Source organism: Misgurnus anguillicaudatus, chromosome 24 (genome assembly GCF_027580225.2).
Source record: "Misgurnus anguillicaudatus chromosome 24, ASM2758022v2, whole genome shotgun sequence".
In the NCBI taxonomy this organism is placed as follows: domain Eukaryota; kingdom Metazoa; phylum Chordata; class Actinopteri; order Cypriniformes; family Cobitidae; genus Misgurnus; species Misgurnus anguillicaudatus.
This window is the reverse complement of record NC_073360.2, coordinates 19,124,079-19,140,720: the sequence shown is the minus strand read 5'-3', so window position 1 is coordinate 19,140,720 and position 16,642 is coordinate 19,124,079. Positions and strand designations below refer to the sequence as shown.

At 37.4% G+C, this 16,642-nt stretch overlaps 1 protein-coding gene across 1 annotated transcript in view; it reads right to left on the bottom strand.

Moving 5' to 3' along the window:
* The window catches only part of ubash3bb (ubiquitin associated and SH3 domain containing Bb), a 29,357-nt gene extending 12,768 nt beyond the window's left edge, over window positions 1-16,589 (bottom strand). The window contains exon 1 of the mRNA XM_055196389.2: window positions 15,219-16,589. Coding sequence (XP_055052364.2) covers window positions 15,219-15,349 — 131 coding nt within the window. The 5' untranslated portion in view covers window positions 15,350-16,589. The remainder of the gene's footprint in view (window positions 1-15,218) is intronic.
* Window positions 16,590-16,642: the final 53 nt, after the last annotated feature.

The window sequence follows — 16,642 nt, the reverse complement described above, 5'->3', positions numbered from 1 at the left end:
ACAAACTATTAAATCAAGATCGATCAAACGAATAAGCACCCACACATGCCTTACTCACAGCCTTTCATGTTTTAAGATGTCCCTTTTAATGTGTTACAAACTATTTCCAGATTACCCCCCTGTATTACTCATGTGAAATTTGCTGATGATGCAGTGGGGGCAAATCTTTTCAGATTCCAATGACACATACATGTGTGCTAACAATCTATGACATCTGGAAAGCCAACATTAGCAAACATTCATTTTAAATTTGGCTTAATCATGCTGTATCTGTCTTTATGCATCTGTCTAGTGTAAATGATATGTACAGTGTATAGTGAGAAAGTAAATTATATTTCTGTGGATTTTTTAGTGTCTTGATCGCATTTACATTTTATTTTTACATTGTAACCCCGTAACTGTCACAGGCCCACGGGGTGCCAAAAAGAAGGATGTAGTAACAGTAATTTGTCATTTGTCATTACATATTTACACATTTATTACATTTATTTATATGTCCTATTCTAAACATGAAAACATTTTGAAAACCTCTATATAATTGAAAAGCTCTACACTGTTAAAGTTGGATCAACTTAAAAAAATACTTTAATTGGTAACACCCAACACCTTAACTTAAACACTTTTCATTTTTTTCAGTTCAAAAAACTTTTTAGGCATAGTAATTTTTCTATTGATCCAACTTGTACAATGTATGGGGCCGATCACACCAAACGTGTTTAAGGCAGTTGCATTTTTAATGATTTTCTATGGGCAGTGAGCGTTATGCACGCTATTTATGCGCAACGCACGCCTTGGGTTTTTTGCTGCCTGCCGCACCACACGTTTTTGAAGGAGAGCTCAGAGTGGAAAAGCACCTGACGACGTCATTTGCGTTTTTCCATTGTCCAATCGAATGAGTTTCCGTTGTGGTGATGGAAGTTTACAGTTGTTTGGAACAACCAGACTGTAGTCACTCACTGTCTCTGTGTGTTTGTGCACGTCTCACCCTTGATCATGGTCAGAGCAAGCAAGCGAGTTAACAGCAAAAGAGTGCTCATGCTTCAATATTTGATTGACATCGGTGGTTGCCTAGCAATATAAAAAGCCGTGCAGGCAGCATTGCTCTTTTTTAAAGTGACCAAACAAAAGGCAGTGCAGCGCACCTTGCCTGGCCCCTAAGAATGTAGTTTCCATATTTTAAAACCTTTTGCACTAATAATAATGCAGTGTAGGTAATACTGTATATCAATATGTGACAAGATTATGCAACAAACCAATGACACATAGGGCCCTATCTTGCACCCAGCGCAATTGACTTTGTCAGTGACGCATGTATCATTTGTATTTTGCACCGACGCACAGCGGGTTTTTCCCTCCACAGACGCACGTCGGCAAACTAGGGAATGAACTTGCGCTCCCTGGGCGGTTCAGTGCAAAAAAGGAGGCGTGTTCCGGCGGAAACCATCCCTGATGCTATTTTGCAGTTTCAAAAAACAATTGCGCCACTGACCAAAAAAAACTAGTCTAAAGTTAGTGGCGCGTTGCGCGTGGTTCATTATGCTATTTTAAGAGCGCATACTTGACCATAATGTATAGCGTGGACAACGCGCACACACTTTGCTTATCTAATCTACACAGATGCAAGAGTTATTTTTGCAAATCATAAATTGTTACAATAAAAAAATATTAATACATGAGATAAGGGAAATCATAGTGGTGAGCATTGTGGTGAAAGTTTTTATTTATTGTGTGGCTGCGTTAAAAAATTCTCATGCAAATAACGATTAAAATATTTTCATAAGTTTGTTGTGTGGCTGTATTACGTTTATTTTATGTAAATAATCATTAAAATGTTTTCATAAGAAACCTTAATGTATATGAACTTGATTTGTATGTGTACTTTGGGGTTGGACCTTGCTTGCATTTCTTGGGTCCGATTTCAAAGCCCCCAAACCCATTCAGCGGTGAGGGTGGACGCAGTGATGTCCTCTGCTGGCGTCAGATCCTGTGTAGAGGCAGATCCACCTCCCGTTACACGGAGTGCCCGATTTATACTGGCAAGCTTGGTATTCCCCGTCTCCTGACATCATTGTAGCGCTTGGCGCAACGATGGGGATGCCAGCTGATGAGACAATTGTGGCTATTTCCTCTCACGCCTGTTTAACCGACGCTGATTTGGGTGGTTTCTCCCATCCCCATACAAAACAACTTCTCTGTCTTTGACTGCTCTTACAAGAACGTGGGTCTCCTCGGCTGTGCACCGCTCCTGTCGTGCGCCTGGTAAATCCGTCATAATAATAGCAACCCGCCATGGAACTTGCGCCCTTGCGTTTAAAGGGAATGTTGGATAGCGTTCTGATTGGTTTATTTGACATTACGCCCAAACCACACCTATGAATAATGAACCTACTTCAGACCAACCCCTTATTGATTTGCACCTGGCGCAAGAGTTATTTCTCCCGCCGGGAAAATAGCAACAGTGCCGAAGATCCGCACTTGCGTTTCAGATCGTTCAAATAGGGCCCATTGTGGCTGTTGTTGGTAAATCTACTACAAAGTTCCACAAAAACCTCTTATTTTGTGATTTTAACTTAAAATTTGGATCATTTTTGGTGTGAATCATTTTTATTTTTTATAAATGTTTCATATAAAACAGATGACTTCAATCTTTTTAGGCCAAGGACCCCTTAGTGCATCAAAGACCCCAGTACATGTATCAATTAAAGGTCCTGTTTTTCGTGATCCCATTTATGTCATTTTTATATAACAAAAAGTTGTTCTAACCCTAAACCCAAGCGAAAATGGTAAAAAAGCAAAAAAAATTGAGAAACCAATAAATAAAACGACAAAAAAAGATTTAAGCACCGTTTAAGTGAGTGGGAAGGACTTGCGTATCATATGCACGCCAAAGTGGAATTTGGCGTATGTATTGCACGAGTTTTACACTTCGTGCTATTTATACGCATCTTCAGGAAGGTGAACTTTAGTTAGTGTGTAATGTTGCTAGCCTATTAGGGCATAAATAATACCTGCAAAATATTTTCCAAGCGATATATTTTCTTTAACAGAAGTCCCCTTTCAAAGCCTACAGCGAACAGCCGGTTTGGACTACAGCCCGCTACTTCCCGGGTACATGACATTAAAATAAGAGTTTCTGACTAACCTCGGCCCACAGAAATACGTCAGTCGCCAGCTTTGGCTCAAACGGCTCAGGCTAAACTCATTACGTATTTCTGACGGAGGGACTTCATAGAACAAGGAAGACATCAGCCCGTTTTGAGGACAGTGAAAACAGAGCTATAGAGATTAGTAAGTTGTCTGAAAAATACTGTGTTTTTTTACACGTGAAATATGAACACGTGTTATATTGCGCACTGTTAACACAATCATAGCTACAAAACCATAGAAAAAACAGGACCTTTAAGACTGGATTTACATACTTTGCTATGATGGTTATTTTACAAAGATAGTAAAATAATATTTTTTGGCATGCTTCACAACTTTTTATTTTAATTTAACTGCATAGACTTATTGTGTTACGCATTTTAATCAAGTTTAATTTTTGATTATTAGCTAATTAATGCCTTTTTTGTTTGATTGCATATAAAAACAATGCATTCAAACAGTATTTGTAGGACTCCCATAAATCAGACATGTATAAGGTACTAGGGACCCAGATTTGAGTAAAAGTACAAGTGCTCTATCAAAAAAGTGACTTGAGTAGAAGTTGAAGTGCTCTTTAAGCACAGCACTTAAGTTGAAGTACTAAAGTATTAAACATGTTTTGTACTTAAAGGAGCATTTCACCCATAGAAACATTAATCTTTATTGAAAGTGTGTCATATTTGTAGTGGAAATGTAACATACATTTCGAATTTGGTGCCTATTTGACCGAGAAAAGGGGTGTTTGTAGTCTCACCCCCTCAACAAAGATATAGCACTTCCTTCTTTCAATGATGCAAAATGATGATTTTTCATCATTGAAAGAAGGAAGTGCAACACTGAAATTTGTATTTCTCCTGCATCAGTGCCAACTGAGGAAATTATGCATGACCATTCAAAAACATGACTGGGGTTCTAACTATACAAAGATTAATGCAAATGGGTGAAGTGTCCCTTTAAGCATTGCAAGTAGTTTATTTTAAAATATACTACTCAAGTACTGAAAGTAAAAGTACAAGTATTGTGTAGTTATTAAAGAAAACAGTCAAAAGTTTGATTATAATATTGTTTATATTATTTTAAATGTTTAAGCTAAAGGACACTCACAATTCCTTTGGCTGTAGCAGCAGTACAAGGACAGGAATGTTCAGATTAATTCAACTGAAAAGGCGATAAATCAGTATTAATGAAATATTAGTCGATATAATGGTAATAGGTAAAGGTACAAGGTGTTTCAATGTATTTAGGTTTCCTTCTTTCACGCACACTCGTCCTTTCTCGCGCATTCTCTCTCTCTCTCTCTCTTTCTCTCTCGCGCAGGTACAGACTCACTCTTGCGCATTTTGGCTCTGTCTTGCGCACGCATAGGGTTTCTTTCGTGCATTTTGTCTCTCTCTCGCGCGCACTTTGGCTCCATCTTCGCTTCACATTTGTCTACAACCGGTTCATATTTGTGAGTGAGAGGGAGGGAGGGGCCCGCCCTTTACTATCTCCGATTGGTTTAGACCACGATGTGTGTGTGTTTGTAATGTGTATCACCACTCTGGCAGTGATAATGTGGGTTTGGAATGATTCGTAACATTTTTATAACCAGTAACGATGCAGCACATTAAAAAAAAGGTATCGGAGTAAAAGTATAAAACTCATCGAAAATATGTACTGAAGTAAAAGTGGAAGTAGTAGAAAAAAATAATACTTCAGTAGAGTACAGATACGGCCTTTTAGTACTTAAGTACAGTAGTAGTTCTACTTTCGTTACTATACATCTCTGCTCCCATTAATACTACCACGGACCCCCAAGGGTTCCCGGACCCCTGTTGAAAACCCATGATAAATTATTATTATAAACAAATATTTTTTGTCAAAATAAACTTAAAATGCTTTAAAAAAAAATTGTAGGGTGTGTCCTTTAAAATGCAAATGAGCTGATGTCTGCACTAAAAGGCAGTGCTGTGGTTGGATAGTGCAGATTTAGGGGCGGTTTTATACCCTGACATCACAAGGGGAGCCAAATTTCAATGACTTAGTTTTTGACATGCTTGCAGAGAATGGTTTACCAAAACTAAGTTACTAGGATGTTCTTTTTCACATTTTCTAGGTTGATAGAAGCACTGGGGACCCAATTAGGGACAGTTAGGGGGTTTATGTTTCTCTATGGGTGTTCCCTGGGGATCAAACCCACATTTTGCACTGCTTTACCAATTCAGCCACAGGAACACTACTCAAGATTTTCAAGATAACTTTAGACATGAAGATTTACAAATCATCACATTAAATTACATGTATGCATTTGGCAGACCCTTTAATCTAAAGTAATCTACAGGGCATATAAATAACATTATCAAATCACTCCAGATAATATATGATGCGATAATATTCACAAAGTGTCTTTTCACATGCACAGCTGACCAAACAGATATATACACACCTACTCGGCTCTTTGGGGAAATCCCACAGCTCAGACCTTTGCATCCTTTAGTTTCCTGTTTATAGACCTTACTGTTGGTCTGATTCTCTGCCAAGGAGCTAGAGCACGGTTGTCAAAACTATTATGGCTAAGAGCTGGACAAACTTCATCATGCTGACATTAACCATACAAATGAAAAGTACTACTTGAATAAGTCTACTTAAAATAAACATGAACACAGTTTTGCATTATAAAAATATACGTGATTGTCATTATATGGCCATTGGCCAATGGAAACACAACCATTAACTTTTCTTTGCAAATGTTAAACATTAATGAATACAGTCAATCAGCTAAGGAAAGAAACCACTCCAGACTGGGTTTGTTCTGCATTGTCTAATATTTATCATAATAAAAAATTATAATAATATTTTTCGGGGGGTTTTGACACATTCAACATTCTTTAGCGTAATACAAGTACATCTAAAAACAATGAAAAACATCTGCATGGCATGCCGAGAATCAAGAGCATCATTCCAACAATATGCTCCGTTGCTACCGTGTTGAGTGTTTGTTTGTATCCCGTTTACAATGATGTCACGGCAGTACACTGTCAAAAGTAAAGGTACAAAAGCTGACACTGGGGCAGTACCCTTTAAAGGGGTTCTAATGTGTACCATTTAGGTACATATATGTATATTTGAAGTACTTATCTGGGTACAAATGTGTACCTTTTTGAAGGGGTACTGTCCCAGTGACAAATTGTGTACCTTTATTTCTGAGAGTGTAGGTGGCACAGAGTTAACTGAAGAATCACTAAACTGCCATTGTACAGCAAAGTAAAACGAGACGAGCCACGTGGCATGCAGCAGCCTTGTACCACACAATGAAAAAGGACCATAGGCCTAACCATTTTCTTAAACACACAGTTATATACATTAAGTAATGTCAAATTAAACTAAAAAGATAAAAGCAACAGAATGGCATGAAAGAATATGACATTATAAAAGATTAACATGGCAATAATTAAGGATAAAGCAGCGTTTAGAAGCAATAATTTGCTTCTCTAATCTAACATAAAAATGTACCTAGACAATTCATAGACACATTGACAATTGTTAATTTTAGTTCATGACCACATCTGTGTAAAGGAAACCACGTTAAATATGTTAGTAGTGAGGTTAGCTGTGGAAACTATAAAGAATTCATTATCAATAGCAATGTTTCAGACATAAAATCTAGCATATACTGTACAAACTAATTCTCAATGCAGAAGTAAGTCTTTCGAGAGCCCAAATGGTTGTTTTGTTGATGATGAGAATAATGATGTTATCAATATGCGATTTATTTAACAAACTTTTAGATGATGTTATTCACAAACTCAGAAATGGGAAACAAACTGGATTTTTAACTAATAAATAGTAACCTGTGAACTTAAGTGCCCTTTTGTACAAATGACATTTGAACATTAGCACCAACGCACCTCTCCTATGCCAGATAATGTCCTCCTTCTCTATCCCTGAACACTGAGTGCACTATACTGCCAAAGTAAGAGCAAACAAAGGGCAAATTGTCTCCTGATATTATACAGTACTATATATCTGTTACAATAAATGCAAATGCAGTTTCGTGAATTAGTCACAACTTATTTTACAATACAGCACAGCCCTACCTTTTTTTGATACATGTTGGACGACGGCGAAGTGTGCGTATACAAACAACGCACGCATACCACCCCCCCACCACCACAAAATAAAACTCATCGGATTTACATGATTTAGACAAGTCATCCCGCCAAGTTCAGAAAATCTGGTATTTATCCGAAAATCCCATCCCTGCTTTTGATTTATGGGTCCAACATGTAAAAATAACAAACATTTTAAATGTGATCCTATAGACCCCTTCAAGGTTTGTAAATATTGAATGACTATCAGGTGCGCGCGCAGCATGGGGTCAAACTGTTCATACCATCCAGACTTTCTAATTTAATCTAACAGGGCTGAAAAATGAGGATTTACTTCAAATGAAGTGAGCACTACAAACACAAGCCTCTTTGATATTTGCATTGTCCCAGTCTGCACGTTAATTGCTTGCAGACGCAGATGTTGTATTTTTTTGTTTTCGAGATTCTGCATGAATCGCGAAAACTTAACGGAAGACCTGGTGCGATTTTCACAGCCCACGACGTAAGTAGGCATTTTTGACGATACCGAATAATAATACGCAACTCAATCTGCTGTAATGGCTTTTCTGACCCCGACATGCGCAGTGGGAACCGCCTGTGACGTGAACCGTGAAGGGGTCTATTGTATTCAACTCAGGTCCTCTCATCTATTGCATTTACTTAAAATTGACATGTAAGAACCAGATACAAAATCATGAGTAGGAGAAAAAAAATATTATGGAAGGGAACAGTTTGGTTAAAACATTTCTCAAAATATCTTTTTGTGTTTATCAGAAGAAAGAAATGTATACAGGTTTGTAACAATGTGAGAGTGAGTAAATGATATCAGAATATTCATTTTTGGGTGAACTATCCCTTTAACCCTGTCACACACCAGGCAGAAATCGCATCATCACGTTGCGTCTAGGGTATCACCTTTATATAGATGGTTTCAGCAGTAACAACATAAACAAGCGGCTTTTGTGGAACACACGTAACTTCCGGTAAACTCCACTAAGAATCAATAACAACAAAGTCCTTTTAAAGTAGTTTATTTATGTAACAAGCAAAATAAACAACACGTAGATTACCTAGGAAACCAAAACATTTGTTATTTCCGACTAGGGGTGTGACGAGATCTCGTGCAATGAGATCTCGCGAGATTAAATGTGTTTCGCGAGATTACATGTGTCTCGCAAGATTTCTTGTGGAGGTGCTGGCCGTTTCTCAAATAAAAGACTGCATCCTTCGGAGGTCGCATTTTTAAACTGCATTTACTTTATCACTGTCTTATTAGAGACTATTAACAATTATAACGTTTACTAATTATTTAGCTCACGACTTGCGAATGTTATGCTCAGTTAATGATCTGAAATAAACCTTGGTGACATATGCAGCCTGCATATGCGAGCTCCGAAGGATGCAGCTTCTGTTTGACCCTTTTATAGAGCATGCATTATATTTGTCTTTTACTGCGTTTGCTTTTTTGTTTAGGTTTCCAATAATGTTCGTTTGGGAGCTCGTGTGAAGTCTGAGACGCGTTGTGTTTGTCTGTTGATCAGTGTCAGATGTGAAGTTATAGCAGATTAAACCCTCACTCAGAGTTTACATGATTTAATGTCTGCATGTTCTTGCTCAAAAAAATGACAGTGGCTGTATCATTTCTAGTGTAAAGAAATGGACATATATGAAATATTAATATGGATTTAAACATTGTTTGACTAAAAATAAGCGTTTCTCTCCGTCTAAAGTGAAAGTGAAGACAGCGTCCGCGAGACAAATCCTCTATCGCCCCCTGCAGGCATTTGTTATAATACATACATAATGCTTTTTATTTATAGGCCACAAAATGTTGTTTAATGTAACTTGGTTTTAATACTTTATTTGAACCAATTATTATTGCATCTTCGTCACACCCCTATTTCCGACAAAGTATTTGTTCAAGAGTTTAGTTTAGCAAGAACATTAAACACAAACGGAAACTGGAAGTAAAGTTTCGACCAGACGCGTAATCGCGTCACCGCATGTGTGTCCGATGAAACCGCCTATAGTGCCGCAGGGATGGCGTATTATCATAGACTAACCCAGAAGTTAGCAGGACAATGGGTTTTCACTTTCATTTTTGGGTGAACTATCCCTTTAAACCTTACTTGAGAATGTAAATTCACTCAAACCCGGGTGAAATTTTTTGATGCTGGATCAAAAAACTTGCGTAGGACTGAATCACCTTTTTCTAAAAGGTGCGGCCAATGTTTGTGTGTCCATGTCCCCCTAGGCTGCTATGCCCTTGGTTTAACAACCATAAATGAATAAACAAACATTTTATTTTGATTTTAGACAACTGCTAATTTTGGTAATAACACAAAATATCATGGTCAATTTCAGCCTCCCATCAAGTGCTTCCTTCAAATCTTGCTTTTTTTAAATATAACTCTTGAATTAAACAGATTCACAGACTTACTATATTAATTAATTTAATTTAAAGCCCATAACACTTGCCCAAAACCATAACCAACATGGTGCCAGAGGGTGGACCTGTATCCTTCAGTCTAAGAGTATAAGGACACTCTGTTGGACACACAGCGCTCATTCTGGCAATCACACAACCGACACAGATGGTGGACTCTCAACTGAGACAGCCACACACACACATACACACAACCACACAGTGATGCATGCCTCTTATAAACAGCAGAGGAGTTGATAAGGGAATAAAGGAGTAGGCCGGCTTTTTTTAACAACTGTTTGTGGACCACACTGTTGTCCGTGTCTGACAGAACGCATGTTTTTACTCTTGTGTCAGAAGAGAGGCTTGATGCTACAGCAGTGTGCTGCCCTACATCTGTTTCCTTTATATCCCATCAGCCACTGAGGGAGCCAAAAAAGTAGAAAAAGATCCTATTGATCTTGCTGAGACTCCAAGACCAATCAACAGACACAATCCCAATGGCCCGCATATACCAACTGCCAGCTCCGCCACACAGGGGACTGGGCACGGGACAGACCGAGGAATTGGTGCACAGCTGTTAAGCCAAAAATATGTCCATCCAACACCTGCACACATGGCAAATGTGTTGGACATGCAACAGGGACAACTGGCAGCCACTTGGAGGACCACATATTTCAAAAGAACATCACATCTGAAGCATGAAATGTATTCAGTCCTCATATGCCACAGGAAACATCAACAGTGCGACCTCTGAATACAGAAGCTGATCAAAGATCTCAGCATTTATACAACAGATGTACAGGAGGCCATAACTGCTATCTAATCTCATTTCAGGAAGGAAGTTGATGACATTTACAAAACGTGACCCTGAGACAACACCACAATGATATGGTGTTGTTGTAGACCTATAGGCACACTGTATACTTGCAAGGCCACACCTCATATGTGGACGATATTTGTAAAGATAGCAGTATGATGACTGAGAACATAGAAAAATGCAGTGTTTAACTTTAAATCTGACTATGTTGAGCTACATTTTTTGACTGGCTCCAAGCCTGACACACAGAAACAATGTTTGTCCAGCCAATGGCAGATGGAGGAAGTGTTCAGGAAACTTAGCTGAAAAAGTTATTTTTGCAGTCTACTCGGTGACCCGCGAAACAACATTCTTGTGATCATTTCCAAATGAAACAAAGTGGCTCTTTCTTCTGAACACCAAGATAACAAAAGTAAACAGAGGGCCTTCCCACGCAAAACTGTGCATGCAGTAATTACATGCTTTATTTAATATTGAACAGCTGCATAGTCTTGGGTTTTCTCATTCATGTGCTAAAAGAAGAATAGAAAAAGCACCTTGTGACTTGCTGATCATTCATGCACTGTAAAAAAAATGCACCATTTTTGTCATTCAACATATATTTTTATGATACTTTAACTCAATAAATTAATTCAACAATTTCAACTTGTTTTTATAAGTTATGTGAACTTATCACAGGTCAAAACTTAATAGTAGAATTGACTTGCAAAACCAAGTTATTTTAACGTAATGATGTTTTATTAACAAAGTTCGGGAGGAACACGTTCAAATAATCAACCTAATCACCTCAACTATGACCAGCTGTTGACAATCAGCAATCAGCTATCCACCTGATCGGCATCAACAGAAACCTATATAGACTGGAAACCAACTCACCCTCATTCCTCGATAGTTTCAGCATCCCTCCACCTCCCCTTCTCCGCACGATTGCATAGCCACCTTACTAACCAGAACAGGGGGGATTGTTCTGGGTTCGGGCCTAAGGCTGAGCCCGGAACCCTCTCCCCGCCAGGAAGCGCTCCGGGCTCAGTCCATTAACGAGCTCGGAGCCCTCTCCTCGGACAGCACGCCAAATACGCATATTAATAACTCTGTTCTGAATTATTTGTAAGTGTGAACTCGTGAAATGTTGCTTGTTTACAGTCCTGTAACAATCACAGATGTTATTTCTTACCTTATTAAACATATTAACCATCTCTGTACACTAACTGATGCTCTCATGTCATTATTTTATTGAATCGCGTCTGGGCAATCGAGACTAAAAATCAAAGTTTTTACGTACCGTTTAAGGTATAAAATTATATTTTATACATTTTTTGATTTTTATATATTATTAATAACCAAGTACTGTTTATATGTCATCATTTAAAAAAAAAATCTATACTTTTTGTGTGTCTATATGTCATTTTGTGCAAAAACAATTTTTTTTGTAAAACTGATAAAAATAAAATCATTACATTTCACTGTCAATAAGTAGGACAATACAACCATACAGACAAGACAAAAAGAGCAGTTTATAGACGTTTTAGCCGTGAACAAATGGCTTTCGTGAAACAAACATAACTTCCGGTAAACTCCGCAAAGAATCAATAACAATAGAGTCCTTAAGAATATTTTATTTCCTGATAAAAAGCTAAATAAACAACAAATAGATTACATTAGTTTAAATCATAGCTAAAGTGTATCAAAAACTACACTAAGCTAACGTATACTGTGTAAAATGTGTACTCTATACAATGCTTACTACAGATCAGCTGCCAAACCTCCCTTCATGTAGCGGTGATCCATGATTTCAGTCTCCCCTTGTCTTTTTGATGAGGTATTTGTTCCAGAGTTTAATTTTGCTACTGGTCACACAATTAAACAAACAGAGACTGGAAGTTAAAGGGATAGTTCACCCAAAAATGAAAATAATGTCATTAATGACTCACCCTCATGTCGTTCCAAACTCGTAAGACCTCCGTTCATCTTCAGAACACGGTTTAAAATGTTTGACATTTAGTCCAAGAGCTTTGTTGACCCTTCATTGAAAATCGATATACGGTATACTGTCCATGTCCAGAAAGGTAATAAAAACATAATCAAAGTAGTCCATGTGACATCAGTGGGTCAGTTAGAATGTGTTGAAGCATCGAAAATACATTTTGGTCCAAAAATAAAAAAAAAACTATTACTTTATTCAGTATTGTCCTCTCTTCCACGTCTGTTGTGAAGCGCATGCGCGAGAAGTCACGTAGCTACAGTGACGCGGATTACATCTGCATATGGACAGATATTTTTAAAAGGGCCACATAAAAAACTTAAAAAATAAAAAACTTAAAATCCATAAAAAAAACTTCGCAAACATGTATGAGGATAACGAGGATAACACGTCAAACGCGTCACTGCAGTCACATGACCTTAGTCTCGCGCAAGCGCCCCACAACAGACGCGGAACAGAAGACAACGCCGAACAAAGCCGCAATTCTTGTTATTTTCTGACCAAAATGTATCTTCGATGCCTCAACACACTCCAACCGACCCACCGACGTCACATGGACTACTTGATGATGTTTTTATTACCTTTCTGGACATGGACAGTATACCGTACATAGTTTTCAATGAAGGGTCAACAAGCTCTCGGACTAAATATAAAACATCTTAAACTGCGTTCTTAAGATGAACGGAGGTCTTACGAGTTTGGAATGAGGGTGAGTCATTAATGACATTATTTTCATTTTTGGGTGAACTATCCCTTTAAGTTCCGCCCAGATGCGTTACCGCAACAACGCACATGCCTCAGATGAAACCGTCTATAGGATTTGGCAGATCATAATGTCATCCATCACAAATAATATCAGAAATGTATCAGTTTAGGATACAGGTTACTGCAGTGTTTCCCAACCACTGTGCCGTGGCACACTAGTGTGCCGTGACAGCTTGTTTGGTGTGCCGTGGAAAAATTAAAAATCACAACTGCGTGTGTCAATGTCATTAATTCCAGCCAGGATATAATCTTTGTGTTCATCAAAACAAGTGTACTTGCATTGAATGTGAGTTCTACATTTAATATATTAAAGTATTCCAGTTAAACAAGTCATTTAAGCATTGCAATAGAGGTTTGTGCATTTCTTGTAATGCTTTTTGGTATAGTGGTGTGCCGTATGATTTTTTTACTTATTAAAACTGTGCCGTGGCAGAAAAAAGGTTGGGGAACACTGGGTTACTGTATCAATGCCTGTTCTTTTGAATAGGTCAGTGTTTGTTAAGTGAGATGTGATGTTATACACAGTACATTGATTCAGGTGATAAAAGTTGCTACAGACAAACAGCACTTTTATTTCATATAAAACAAATTACGCTGTGAGACGTTTGAAAACATTTACCATAAATAGCTTAACACACTTTCTCTGTTAATGTTTAATGTGAAAACACATTGTTGGCCGTAACAGTATATTAAATATGTTTAATATACTGTATAGCAATATACTGTATAGAGCGGGGACATAACCTAATACTTTTTAATTTTGTCTAGCAACACAATTTTGTCTAGCAAGTGTTAGAAATGAACACTTAAAGTTTTAAAAACGTAAAAGTTACCATTCTCACACAATTACACAGAAAGTGACAGAATTACAAATGTTACAACTTACCCCATAGGCGGGTATCACGATCCTTCATCTATCCTTATATTATGCATCAATGCATATGGACAGATATTTTTAAAAGGGCCACATAATTAAGACAATTAATTGTCATTTAATTCCCTAGATATTGTATTATTTTTATTATTGGAAATATTTTTTTTTTCATTTCATTATCGTTGAATACCCGAGTTCTGCAAGTATGCTTGAGGTATGTAAAATTTTTCAATCCTACCTAACATTTACTAGTAGTACATGTTTTAATATAGTGTTATGTAGGTAACAAGTCAGTTATTAAGGTAATAAGGTTGTATTTGGTGACAAACAACTAACAAGATCGAAGCAATTTACTTCATTCCATTAAAATACTCTTTGTCCATTGACTTTTGACAAATTTGAAGATCATCTTCTGATCTCCTGTGTTAGTTTTTTTGTCCCGCTCACCACTACATACAGTAAGAATGTTATATTTTCGTATAATGTATAAATTATTCCCGAGATTAATCTATGAGGATACAGTTACCACATGTAAAAATACTGTAAATACAGTAAACTCTAGAAAAATACAGTAAACTACACTTACTTTACCCTAATAATTTGTGTGTTGTTTTTGACCCATGGCTGGGTAAAGATGGACATTTTTTAGGTTCATTTTACACAGCAGTTAGGTTTTTCCATAACAACCCATCATTATTTAACAAGTGAATTAATAAGTTTGTGTAATACTGCGGTAGGCTATACTTCAATCATTATCAAGTGAAAACACTGTAGCATGAGGAATTTTACTAAGTTTACTATAGTAAACATTATAGATATATTAGTGCATGTGTTGAATAAATTCTACCCGACCTGGAGTCAAACTCATAGTCAACTTCTATATGATAAAACGGGTAAGCTGGTTCGTTAAGATACATTACATCTCGTATCTGTAGCTTAATTACAGAGCATTTCGTTAGCAACGCAAATGTCGTGGGTTCGATCCCAAGAAACACACACTACTTTAAATGAACGAGTCACTTTGGATAAAAGCGTGATACAGCATAAATGAAAATTAAACTTTAGAAAAGGAGAAAACTCATTTGTTTACGGTGATCTTAAAATAGATTTAATCGACTTACGCTCTGTGCCGAGGAAATCCCATCGACAGAAGCACATCCAGGTGAGATCCATAGTGTTTGACAGGGACGCAATTGCTCTGTCGAATTCTGCGCGGAATAATCTTACCGTAAAGATCTTCCTTTGCTGCCATCCTTCAAAGTCCTGTTAAAAGATACGGTCGTATCTGACGCCAGCCATAGGAAACATCTGCTTATTTAGCGCTTTACAGTATGACTAAACCAGAAACGGTCCCTCCTCTCAAAGACAGCAGACGCGTGAGGCAGCGCGTGTTTGTGTACAGTTGTAGTGTACAGTCAAAAGAGTACCGAGCACGCGATACTGCGAAAACGACCGCCTAGACAGCATGGGTGACGAGAGTCTGAGAAGCTTGTTTATAACGCAACACTTTTGGGTCAGTAGCCTGTTGAAAAAGGTGACAAAAGTGTAGCAAGGTCACCACAGCCAAAATGTTATTCGTGTATTCCATCATCATCATCACCACACTGACCTGCTTTAATATTCTCATTTGTCCGCTTACGTCATCGAGGTTGTCCCATTTCACGAAAGACATTATAAAATTAATATATATTCCTCCTGAGGCGTAATTAGTAAAATGTAACGGTTGTTTTCTAAATTAAGACCTTAATGACGTATGCAGCCGAAAATGTGACCTCTGGGGGACGCAGCCTTCAAAATGTATGAAACGGTAGGCTACTTTACACGTATTGTACACTAGATAAAATGTATTAGAATACAAAATACAGTAAACATTTAGTAAACCTACTGTACACATTTATTTATTAGAATTAACCAATACTTACCCACAAGAAAAATACTATTATTAAAAATACTAGTAGTATTACTATAGTGTGTGTGTGTATATATGCTAAAGTTTTTTAACCTTACTGTAGTAATACTATTAAATGCTACAAGACACTATAGCAATTCATTTATGGTAAAAAATAGCATACTATTGTATGATTATAACATATTATAGAATACAGTATACTACAAATACTACTATACTAAACGGCAGTACTGTATGTGTATACTATAGCAGTAGTTCTCAAACTTTTTCCGCGTGCGGCCCCCCTTGTGTACGGTGCATTCCTTTGTAGCCCCCCAAAGAAAATTTATGACAAAAAACTGTTCTAAAATTTAACATTTTAATTAAACAAAACATATTAAGTTATACAAAGTAGTGCTGTTGGTTAGTAGCCTTATTTTTTAAGGTTTAATTACACAGAATTCATGATAATTTAATGTATTTTATAAAATGTCATAAAACTGGGGCCCCCCTGGCACCATCTTGCGGCCCCCCTGGGGGCCCCGGCCCCCAGTTTGAGAACCACTGTACTATAGTATGTTAAAGTAAATACTGCAGTATAGGCTACTTAAGTATTTTTGTTTCATGTAGGCATATGTACAGTATGCTATTTACAAT